At 39.8% G+C, this 13,027-nt stretch overlaps 1 protein-coding gene across 1 annotated transcript in view; it reads left to right on the top strand.

The window, feature by feature from the left end:
* The first annotated feature begins 3,112 nt into the window (after nt 1–3,112).
* Nucleotides 3,113–13,027, top strand: part of asic4a (acid-sensing (proton-gated) ion channel family member 4a) — a 138,147-nt gene continuing 128,232 nt past the window's right edge. Inside the window, exon 1 of the mRNA XM_079821095.1 lies at nt 3,113–4,369. Coding sequence (XP_079677221.1) covers nt 3,794–4,369 — 576 coding nt within the window. The 5' untranslated portion in view covers nt 3,113–3,793. The remainder of the gene's footprint in view (nt 4,370–13,027) is intronic.

Genomic DNA, 13,027 nt, shown 5'->3' with positions numbered 1-13,027 from the left:
AATCTCCCATTCCACCACATCCCAAAATTGCTCTATTGGATTGAGATCTGGTGACTGTGGAGACAATTTGAATATAGTAAACTCATTGTCATGTTCAAGGAACCATTTTGAGATGATGTGAGCTTTGTGATATTGTGCTTTGTCCTGCTGGATGTAGCCATCAGAAGATGGGTATATTGCGGTCATAAAGGGATGGACATGGTCAGCAACAGTACTCAGGGGGATGCTCAAATTGGTACTAAAGGGCACAAAGTGTGCCAAGAATATCCCCCACACCATTACACCACCAGCAGGAGATATTTATGGAGGAAAAACACGCTAAAATTAACAATTTAACAGAATATTATAAACATTATAACACATTATTTTATTAATAGAAAGAACAGCATTTATCTGAAATATAAAGCTTTTGCAACATTATACATTTCTATACTGGCACTTGATCAATTTAATGCATGCTTCGCTGAATACATTTATTTATTTCTTTAAGTTCTTTCCCTCCCCAAAAAAAAAAATTCTTACCGACCCAAAACTTTTGAACGGTAGTACAATGTTACAAAAGCTTTCTATTTCAGATAAATACTGTTCTTTTGTAACTTTCTATTAATCAAAGAATCCTAAAAAAAATGGTTTACACAACTGCTTTCAACATTGATAATAATCATAAATATTTCTTGAGTAGTAAATCATCATATTAGAATGATTTCTGAAGGATCATGTGACACTGGAGACTGGAGTAATGATGCTGAAAATTCAGATTTGCATCACAGGAATAAATAACATTTTAAAATATATTCAAATATAAATCAGTTACTTTACATTTTAATAATATTTCACAATATTACAGATTTTTTTTTTTATAACATAAATGCAGCCTTGCTGAGCAGAAGAGACTTCTTTAAAAGTATTAAAATGTCTTAATGATTCCAAAGTTTTGACTGGTAGTGTAGTTCACCCCAAAAAAAAATTTAATGTGTAATAAATTCTATGTTGAATCAAATGAAAAAAAAAATTTCTAAAGCTGTCATACTTTGGCTAGCATTACATTATATGATCACTCTCTTTTTCATGCAAATGCTTTTGAACCATTCAAGTGGGTCAGGACAAAAGAGAATGCGCTGTCTTTTCAATGTCCTGACACACAACGCACAGAAAGATGTGCACCAGAATCGAGTTCTCTTTCTTGCTTGAATTATACACAAAATTATGCCAAAATTCTAATTTTGAGAGTATTCTCATAGGAGCAGTCTTAAATTAGTTAAATAGCATTTAAATTAACTTAAAGGGTTAGTTCACCCAAAAATGCAAATAATGTGATTTATTACTCACACTCATGCCGTTCCACACCCGTAAGACCTCCGTTCATCTTCGGAACACAAATTAATATATTTTTGTTGAAAAAACACTGCTTCATGAAGCTTCGGAGCGTTTTGAATCGCGTGTCAAACCGCCAAACTGCTGAAATCACGTGACTTTGGCGCTCTGAACCGCTGATTCGATACAGTGATCCATAACGCTCCGAAGCTTCATGAAGCAGTGTTTTGAAATCGGCCAAGTCGTTATTTAGTTTTTTTGCCGCACCAATAATATTCTCGTGGCTTTATAATATTAATATTGAACCACTGTACTCACATGAACTGATTTAAATATGTTTTTATTACATTAATGGATCTTGAGAGTGTAAATTGCTTTGGTCTCTATAGAGGCCTCACTGAGCCTTCGGATTTCAACAAAAATATCTTCATTTGCGTTCTGAAGATTAAAGAAAGTCTTACGGGTGTGGAACGGTATTAGGGTGAATAATAAATTACATTATTTATATTTTTTGGGTGAACTGACCCTTTAAAGAGATGCACATGACAGCTCGTCAAATCCGCTTCATGTACTGCAGCAGCATATCTTAAAGTGACAACAGCCTAATAAACCAGTTGCTGTGGTGTCTATCTAGCCTAGAAATCTAGACTCACCTTAGCGGCAGCAAATATCATTTGCAGCCAGGGCGTCTAGCAACTCTCCATTGGCTCACAAGCTGGAAAAACCAAACTCTAGTCAGGCCAATCACATCGTGTATAGAGTCGGTGGGCGGGCTTAACATAATGACGGTAGAGTTGTGGCAGTTCCTCGTGCTACTTGTAAACAAAGAAGCTGGCGAACAGCGGTCTTTTGAATCGGCTTTGGCCGCGACTCTGGAAGACGAAGCTTTTCTTTGAGAAAAGAACAAAGAACGTCACTGAAGTCATTCCGGACATGGCGAAAGTGATTTCCCAATGTTACACATTGATTTCCCAATGTTAAGTGGTCTCTTAATTTTTCCAGAGCTGTATACACACACACACACACACACACACACACACACACACACACACACACACACACACACACACACACACACACACACACACACACACATATATATACACTTCCTCCATATATCCTGTTGTACACACTTAATAGTAATCAGTAATAAGTTAGAGAGATAAAAAAGTTTATTTAAATATTTTTTAATAAATTGGTTCTTACATTTTTAAAGCCTTTCGATTAGCCTTAAAACACACTTTTCTCCAAATGTTTCATTCCACAGAGATGTGACCTGTAAAGCTAATTGCATTTATAGAAGAAAACTATGCATTAGGGAGATGCATTTTAAATAATTTTATTTGGCAATAGCAAAAGGCTATTAACAGCATGAGAGTGCTCGTCTATGAAAGAAGCTAAAAAGTGTGAAAGTAGGGTCAAGATCAATACGTTATTTCGGCATCTTCTGTGTCATCCGATCCTAGATCGGAAGACAGGCACTAATTTAAATTCGTGCCGGAGCCCGGTGATGCTACCATTAATTCCTGATAAGAAAGGACCGTTGTACTGCTTTCCTTAATCTTTGACTGATGCTTCTGCACAATCAATATCCTTTCTATCTCTTTTTCCCTTTTTCTTTGCTTTTTTCTTTGCTTTTTTCTCTTGAAGATTGATTGTTCAGAGTTGTGAGCTGTTTACGCTCACTCCTCATGCCTCATTATTGTCGTAATTAGAATGTCTTCTGGGACTAAGGTGTGGGTGGATGGGTGGGGGGCTGACATTAAAATCCACTGACCCTCCTGACGTTCTCATCTTGTCCGGGATGTTCAGCGAAGCAGCCTTTGGTCGCAACTTATTGTGAACAAGGGGTAAGAAAGCGTCTCAAACAAGTGGATTAAGTGAGAGAAAGAGCGAGAGGGGGGATGCGAGTGTATACGTACGCGCTTGTGTGTGTGTGTGTGTGAGAGAGAGAGAAAGCGGGAGACGGAGAGAGAAAGCGAGAGGACTGAGAGCGCGGGGGGTGTTTGAGTTGCCGCTGCTTGTGCCGGTGAAGAGGAAATAATCACAGTGTTGCTTCCTCATGAATTATTAAGAAGCCCCCCCAGCCTCTTTGAGCTTGAGCCAAAATGCTGCATTTTCATCTGTGTCTATAAAGCAAAGAAGAGGTTTGGTGTATGTTTTTTCATTGTTGTTTGTTTTCCTAGGTGTATCACAGCTGGTAAGCAGGACTCGTAAGCGTGCTGAACAAGTGCTCAGATGAGCAGTCTGAGCGCAGCACCACGAGCATCAGCACTGGAGAGCTGGAACTGAGAGACAGAGGCAGTTCCCTCCACTGCACGCGACAGTAACGGCCGCCCTCGCTCTCGCTCTGCATGCTTTTTTTTCCCTTCTTTTCTTTCTGGAGTTGAGATCTTGTTCGCTAGAGCAACGAGAGTTAGTGGAAACTGGGGCTCCAAGCTGTTATCCAAGCATCCCAAACGCAGACCTGGCTGCCCACATGCCGATCGAATTTGTTTGCAAAATCAAATTTGCAGAGGAGGATGAGAAGCAGAAAGGCAACCAGGATGGGGACAAAGAGAGCCTGATCGAGGAGAGCTGCAGCCCCCCAGCCAAGGACCTGGCCGGCTTTGCCAATGCCTCCTCGCTCCATGGGATTAACCACATCTTTGTGTCGGGCCGGCTGGGCGTCAGACAGACCCTCTGGGCTCTTGCGTTTCTGGTGTCCCTGGCTCTCTTTCTGTACCAGGCGGCAAAGTGTGCCATCTCCTACCTGGAGCATCCTCACGTCACGTCGCTGAACGAGGAGGCCACCCCGGAGATGGTGTTCCCCGCTGTCACCATCTGCAACATCAACCGTTTCCGCTTTTCCGCTCTTACCGACGCCGACATCTACCACCTGGCCAACCTGACCGGCTTGCCTCCCAAAAACAAGGACGGCCACAAGCCCACCGATTTGGAGTATCCGGCACCAGACATGCAGGACATCTTCAACCGGACGGGTCACCAGCTGGAAGAGATGCTGAAGAGCTGCAACTTCAGCGGGCAGAACTGCTCGGCCGAAGACTTTACAGTGGTAAGCTTGAGGAAAGTTTTTCATAGTTACACTTTTGCTTTAGAAAGTTAACTTTAGAGGAAAAGGAAATGGCAAAACCCGCTTTGGGCCAGTTAGAATCAAGTACATAATGGAGGTGTAAAGAGCAATAAATGTCCATATTTCTGTATCATTTTGCAGGAATAGTGAGTTTATTTGCACTTAAGGACCGAATGTTCTGTTCTCAGTTGAAACAGGAATCTGCAGGTGTTGCAAACAAATTTAATTTATCTTTACAAGAGAAAACATTTTGTGTCAGCTGTGAGGTGGATAGATATGCTGTCTTTTCTGGTTTCCCCTGTAGTGACTATTCATTTAGACATAGTCTTTGTAAATAGGGCACAGACCGGGCTCGCTACCCTCATTGTGTTCACAGGAGTGGTCCTGTTTCTCTGTACTCATGATTTCTTATAATGTACCAACAACAGCGGGGGATTCAGCTGTTCTCCTCAAGGGAGAAGAACAGGGTGCATTTGTATATTTACTTTTCTGATGTTTGATACTTCCACCAGTGTCAGCTGCTGAAAGAGCAGAGCACATGGCAACTATATTGCTTTGTAAAAACTCTTGCTCACTTTTCATGCCGCCTATGCCAAGAGTGAAGTTTCCTCAGTGTTGTATTTCAATCCTGTCACTGTTGGAATTAAATATTTAGAGTCTGAAATCATACATGATTTTTGCATTAGCTAAATTGGTTAAAACGAATAAAACTAATTCCATAAGCCGCTCAAGACCACTCTGGAAGGTCTTATATGTGTCCATCATGGCATATTTGTTAAAGTTATGTGTAGTGATGGATGAATGAATATTGCTTTGGTAATGGCAAAGAAAATTTGTCAAGTCTTAATAGGATGTGTTGGACAGCCTTACCTTCCAGAGACGGATACGTTCTCCATCTTATCCCGGTAATAACATGGAGTGACCCTTTGATGTGTCATAGAGCTTTAGTCTTCTCTTCTATTCAAGGTTTCTCTCTCAGGTAGATACATATGTTTGATCCTAAGTACCATTTATGATACAAGAAATTAGAAGTGACAGCTCGAGACTCTCTCGGCTTCTCTCTTCCACTGCTACTTTCTTTCACCTCTTCTGTATGGTCTCTCTCCCTGTTGGCCACGGCAGGGAAAATGCCACAGTTCTGCAGAAAGATAAAAGCAAAGCTGAGAAGAGAAAAACATGTGACGGGTAAATGTGAAGTGTTGTCCTCACTGTTTGTGCTTGCTGTTTGTTGAAGAATTCAAGTGGCACCAGTTATCTGCATTAGACATTAAAAGACAATTTTTCTCACCCTCATGTTGTTCCAAACCTGGCTTTTTTTCCCCTGTGGAGCTCAATTGGCAAAATTCTGAAAAAAATTATTTCAGTCCAATACCATTGAATTGGAAATGAAGCTTTCAAACTTCAAAAAGAATGCAAAAGTATCATAAAAATAGTCTGTATGACTTAAGCATTATATAGAGTCTTCTGGAGCCACATAATAGCTTTGTGAGATGAATGAACAGACCAAAATTTAAGTCGTTATTGAATTAAAATCATTTTCCCTCTGCCTCTTTGACATGTTCTGAGGAGATCATTAGAGAAGTAACAATGTCTGATTCATGAACATAATATTCTTTTGAGTGGTCTTTTGTTTTTTATTGAATCAGGTTGGTGATTCATTCACCAACCAGGGGTGCGTTTCTCGTACAACGACGTAACTCACTGCTTAACTACCATAGTGTGTTGCATCGTTGAAGAAATCAACTAGCTAGTCACGAATGTTTCCCGAATTGTTCAATCACATTGGTTAATGACGTCACAGGTCATTAACCAATGACCGCAGGTGATGGAGTAATAACTGCTTTTAATTAATTATTTGGAGATCGAATTTATGCTAGGTTTTTTTGCTATAAATTATGGACATGAGGACTAATTCTTAGTTTTCTCAGTTATTTTGCTTTATTTTTACATCCGCACATGCGCACTCTTAAAAAAGGTGCTTTAAATCTCTTGACAAACGAAAAGACATACATTACATTTGTATGTATTCGAAATAAAATATATAGATTGTACTAAATGTCAGCTTGCTTATTTTGCTCAAGATAAGGATTTATTAAGTCCACATGTCATGCAAACAAGAAACTATACTTCTAACCACAGGGTGAGAGCTGTTGTTGCAACCACACAAGTTTGCGATGCTGTTTGCGAATGTTCGTCGGAACTATGGTTTCGGGAAACACCGACTGGTTGAACTATGTTGATAACGACGGAACTTGCGACCATAGTCGGCTAACGATGCTTTTGGGAAACGCACCCCTGGTCAGATTTGATTCTTCTGACTCACTGTTCCATTGGCAGTGATTAACAGCTTTTGGAGGGAATTCTCATGACTGAATATCAACTTAAATTCCTTACAGAAAGTTTTATAGTTTTTAAAAAGACTGAAGGTGTGGTCACATTAGCGAAATTTCGCAGACAAAAGAAGGTCCATTGTCTCCTGTCAATAGTGCCACAGCTCAAATAGAAATTACTTGCATATTGAATAGCTTTCTGTTGGTCAGTGGGGTGAATCATCTTGACCAAACCTGAACACAATCTGAAGTCTGCATGGTTAATTTCGCTGTCATGTGGATTCATATTAAAACGACTGGATTTTGCCTGCAAAAATTTGCCGAACCTTGTTAATACACTTAATTATGCTTTTGCGTCCTCTTTACCACAATTCTCAAACATTGTAACTGCATGAAAAAAAAATCGACAGTGCATTGTTCATAATTTCTCCATTTGTGTTTCATACAGGTTTGGAACAACTTGAGGGTTAATAAATGAGGACAGATTTTTTTTAGAATTATATTAAGAAGTAGTTCTTTCTGAAGATGGGATGGGATGGGATGGGATGGGCTATCCCATGTCAGGCGCGGGGCTCTCGCCAGCCTCAGAAGGACTTCTTTATAAATTAATCTGCTTGGAAAGTTCCCTGCTCCACCGTTCTCTCCCATCAGCCCTGTGATCTGTGTCTGAGAGGCTGTCAGTTAGATTAGTTACAGGCATCTTGCTGTCTCCACGCATGACGAGACACTTCCTCCATCCCACGGGCTGCGCAACCCAGGCAGAAAAACAAGGAGCAATTTTGAGAAGCATCTCTTTAGCCTTTCCTGTGTGACAAGATTGCAGATGTAAGAGTAAACGGGATCACTGCGACTATCCCGGAAGCTTTGTATTAACAGCTGATATTTTTAGCATGAAGTGTGAGAGATGACCTTAGCTGAGCTCGCTGGCCTCTGGGTGCGGGCGGATCGCTAGCCTGAGGAAAAGAGCACACGGCGTGCTCGTGTCTAGCCGATTCCAGATGCTGCGTTTATTTAATGACTGCATCAGCAGGGAAAACGGTATATTTTCGATCAATCACATCCCTGGCATTTAGCCTCACAACTTGGTCTCAGCAATTGCACTCATAATATGAGCTGTTCATTTGTCATTCCCACGCCCCATGTCCTAGAGCTCTTTCAACAATAATCATTATATCAAAAGAACAGAGGTACTTTTGAATGTCTGCATTGTGGATCGTCAGACTGTTTCATAATCAAATAAAAGGGCAAAGAATCTAAGAGAAATTTTCTAATTGTTGCCAAGCACCAATGTTTAATTTATTGTCTTTGATTTATGCTGATGTTAATAAAAATAGCATTTCCATTTTGCCCATAGAGGTAAATGAATTATGTAACTGCATTCAATTTAATGTAGCATTTTGTCTCTCTTTTGGATACAAGAATTTCCTCTTCATAGAAAGCTTATTGCAGTTGACATGCATAACACATTTAAAATTGTACAAACATCGCGTCAGTCTAGAATGTTCACAAAGTCTGTATTTATTTTAAATGAATAGGTCTTTGAATCAAATAGGTCCTAATCATATTTCATCATATTAATCGTATTATAACCGTTATTTCTGCTTCTTTCGATTAATTAAAGGGTTAGTTCACCCAAAAATGTCATTAATTACGCACCCTCATGCCGTTCCAAACCCATAAGACATTCGCTCATCTTCGAAACGCAAATGAAGATATTTTTTATGAAATCTGAGAGCTTTCTGTCCATCCATTGACAGCCTACGCAACTACCACATTCAAGCCCCAGACAGGTAATAAAGACATCATAAAAGTAACCCATGTGACTCCAGTGGTTTAACCTCAATTTTATGAAGCGATGCGAGTGCTATATAAATAAAGTTTTTGCGCAAACAAACCACTCGTGTCACTCCATAAAATTGAGGTTAAACCACTGGAGTCACATGGATTACTTTTATGATGTCTTTATTACCTTTCTGGGGCTTGAATGTGGTAGTTGCGTAGGATGCCAATGGAGGGACAGAAAGCTCTCAGATTTCATTAAAAATATCTTCATTTGTGTTCTGAAGACGAACAAAAGTCTTACGCAAAATTGGAACGACACGAGGGTGAGTAATTAATGACATTATTTTCATTGAACTAACCCTTTAAGCATAATCATCTGCGATACTGGCCCTCTGGTTATTTATCTAGATTTTTTGTTCTATTGACATTTCTGATAACTTGCATTAGTAACAAGCCTCCACAAGCTTTCATGCTTGAGGTCGCCAGATTTCATAGTGCTTTTCTCTTAAATAGATATTCCAAATAGATAATAGATGTACTTAATCTACACAACCTGGCAACAATGCACACTCTTTCTGCACTGCAAAAAAAAAAAATGCTGATATTCTGAAAACAACTACTGAGATATTCTGTTCAATTGAGAGTGTAATACAGCCAGTCTGGTCCTTCACAAGGCCACTAGTGCTGTTTGCGGTTACTAAATCTGTGAGCAAACTTTCTCAGTGACAAACTGTAATAAATCCATACATGAATGTTGTTTCTGATTGTGGTTACTGAATAAATGTACTTGCGCAAGCTCTGAGCTACTATGAAATGATTGGAATTAATATTGACTGTTTAAGCTTTTCAGAAAAGCCTCTTAAGGTTTTACTGGTTTTAATGTAGAGATTGTGTTATATGATAAATACTATAAATTAACAATTATTAATCACGAAACTAGATGAGGTCAAATAAACCCTGTTTATGAGTTGACATTCTCTTGATTCTTGCTTATGTGAAAGTGCAATAACTGACTAAATGTAAAAATAACTTTTTCTCAAATGACAACAATCGTGATTAAAAATTGCAATTATAATATTTGAGCAAAATCATGCAGCCCTAGATCAGGTTGACTACACAGTGGGAGCCAAATTTCCCAACATGGGCATACATTAGCTTAATATACTAATTAAAGTCTTAATAAAATTATAAAAATGCCAAAAGGTTTCTGTGAGAGTTAGGGTGTAACATTAATTCGGTGTAAAAACAATAGAAGTCATTGGAAAGCCCTCACCATGATAGAAAAACGCGCATGTGTGTGTGTGTGTGTGTGTGTTTGTTTGTGCGTGTGTGATTTGCAGCATTATTTGCTTTCTGTTCCCCTCGACATGGGGTTTAATTAAAACACTCAGCTGTTATTGACTCATGATAATTGCTCACAATAGATATCATAATAAGATGTTTAGGCATAATTGAATATAAATAGCTGTGCTTCAATTTTCCTTTCCACCTAACTGGCAGCTTGTGGTGGTGAAGGGGATTGTGAGTGTTTAGCTCAGTCCAGCACGTACGTAGAGGTCTTTGGTTCTTTTAGCCTGCTCCACTGTGTGTGTTTGCTTTTCCGCTTGCTCTGTTTGCAGATGCATTTTCCGATTTTGTTTTAAGCAAGGACAGATCCCTTGTGCATATATTTCTAGGGATAACCGAGTGACACTGACCTAGATTGATCCAAAACCCAGGGTGAGGGCAGATATTATTATAGAGCCACTGTTAGCATTTGTCAGGTCAGTTTGGAACAGGAGTGTTGAGAAGCACATGCTTTAATAGATTTACTAGAGCTGAATATGTGAGCAAATGGCTCCTGGGGTATGGTGACATGTCTTTAATAAAACAAGTAACTTCCGAGTTTTCAAATGTCAGGTGTCTTGTCTTGTACATTTTGCAGCATTGCTGCTTCAGTCAATTTTCTTTCCTGTGGTCATAACTGTGACCTAGTTGTTAGCACATATGCTCCAGACCAAGGGGTCAAGATTTAGCTGGTCATTACTAGCTTCCACCATCTGGAAGCAAAAAGCATATTTATCCATTCACAGTTATTTCATTTTATTTGAATGTTTATTAATACTGTTTATTATTTAATATGTTTATTTATTTTAATATGTTTTAAAAAGTACTTTATTCCTGTGATGGCAAAGCTGAATTTTCAGCATAATTACTCCAGTCTTTGGTGTCACATGAGCCTTTAAGGCCAATTCACAACGCACAGACAAACGCCAACAAACAAGTTGGCAGTTGGATTTAGAATTTTATGAAATTCATGTACACACTGCCCCAACAGACACCAACAAATGCTGATTGAACATGGTCAGTGAGGTGAAAACAAACCCTGATCAATGGCAACAGGCGCCAACAGTGGTAACACACTGATCAGACAATTTTAAAATTTTGAAAACAGTGCTGCTTAATTTGTATAATTTTTTTAAACTATCTGATAAATAGAAAGCTCTAAAGTGCAGTATTTGAAAGTCTTTACTGTAACTTTTGATCAATGTGATATTGCTGAATAAAAGTATTAATTTCTTTAAAAAAGAAATGTCTACTTGCATTGTACTTACCTAAGAATGTACTGAGTAATATAAGGTAACTACATGGGTTCAGGTTAGGTTTAGTGTTACAAAATTATTGTAATTACTATATGAAGTTCACGTACATGCAGAGCAGGACTATAAAATGAAGTGCTATTAAAATCTTACTGACCCAAAATATTTTAATGTTATAATGTATTATGGGGGGGGAAATATTTATAAATATTTTATTAAAGTACATATTTTTAGAGGGCTCTTAAAAGTGTGATTTTTTTTTTTCTTTTCTTGAAGGGTATGGGACTCTTGGCATGGGTACTTAAACATGGCACTTCTATGCAACCATATGCCAACTGAGCATGTTAACAAATAGATTTTTCAAGAATTATAAACCTCCTTGCTCTAGACATATTGAGCCATGGTTCTCGTGTGAGGAACGTTGTTTCTAATCGAGCTCACATGCTATCCTCCTTATCCCACAATTTTCTTTTCATCTGTGATTCACTAAAATGTAAAAAAAAAAAAAATTTTAGTTGTTGTTCAGTTGTTGTACAAAAGTGATGCACAATATGGTAGCTGCAGAAGCAGCCAAAAGTTCTGGAGATAGAGCGGTGTCATGTCTGCTTGAGGTACGAGACATGTGAAGGCTTTTGGCAGTAACAGGTGTTTCCCATTGTGTTAGTGAGGAGCTGGCACTCTCCGCTCCTGAGGTAGGATGTCTTTCTCTCCGAGAGCTGCCCGAGAGCTCTGTGCTGTGTGAGTGACATCAGGTCCCCCTGCGGGCTCAACGTCTGGCTCTTCTCCGCATTACCCCCGCTCCTTCTTCCGTCTTCCTGACAGAAACACAGGACTGAGGGAGCGTGAAAGTGACCGCGTTCCCGCAGCTCTGTCCAAACAGCCCGTCAATTAGCCGCCCAGTTCCGCTGTCGCAGGTCTCCACAGATTATTGAACCGCTGAACTACCGATACATAAAAATCCTCCACTCAAAGCCTAAGCCTTCAGCTGCCCGCATAACAGTTTATCTCTCCTTCAGCACGCCAGAGACGCAATTGCATGTGAGAGGCATAGCTGTAAACATGCTTATCCTCAAGGCATTCCTACTTTTAGGGGACGTGGGGACTATTGTGAGTGTTTATGGTTGTGTGAAGGAGACAAGGGCAGACGGGGCGACACACATACACACACAACCAATCACAGTGGGGCCTATTTGAATCCCCGGCAAATAGATCAGCGCTCTTTAGGCTAAACACATCAGCAGCAGCATTCCATAAGACAACCCACACCTGAGACTGATCGCTGTATTATGAATGCAGAGGCGGTGTTTCACTCAGAGGGCTTTTTCGTGTTACCATTCCTCTCATCATCCTCCGATTTAGCCAGCCGACTACATCCAAAAAGTCTACAGCTCAAGGGATAGCTTTAAACTTGGAGAAAAAAGCAGGGCCCTAATGTTTGGAGGCTGTAAACTCCATCCAGAGTCCACAGAGACATTAGTTCCCACTTACATTTGTCTCATTCTGACAAGCTGTCCGGCGAGCTGTTGGAACGAGTGTATGTGAGCGAGCGCGCATACGTGCTTCATCATATACTGATAGACTTGGAGGAGAAGATTGATAGTAACCCCTAACTTTAGCTGTTTGCTTCACCCTCCCTCCTAAATCAATATATTCCTCTGTCAGATTGCTTCCCAGGCCCTAGCCCGGCATGACTAATTATCTTGTTCTTCTGGTTTTGGCGGGAAGTCTGCTGTGTTTGATAATGAGGAGAAACCCATCCGTATGGATACATTTGCACTTCTGCATATAGCTAAATGCATGCATGCCAATAAAATAAGCTAATGCAGTGCGCTTTTCTAATGCAGCAAGATGGATATACTCTTTGGCGCGCTGTTTACACATGCCGCAAGAAATTCAGTTTGAGCTTATTTTTCATTCAGAACTTCCTCTTCCCCGTGGCTTAGAGGCAA

Source organism: Gobio gobio, assembly GCF_949357685.1.
Source record: "Gobio gobio genome assembly, chromosome: 7".
In the NCBI taxonomy this organism is placed as follows: domain Eukaryota; kingdom Metazoa; phylum Chordata; class Actinopteri; order Cypriniformes; family Gobionidae; genus Gobio; species Gobio gobio.
This window is presented reverse-complemented; position numbering and strand designations above follow the sequence as displayed.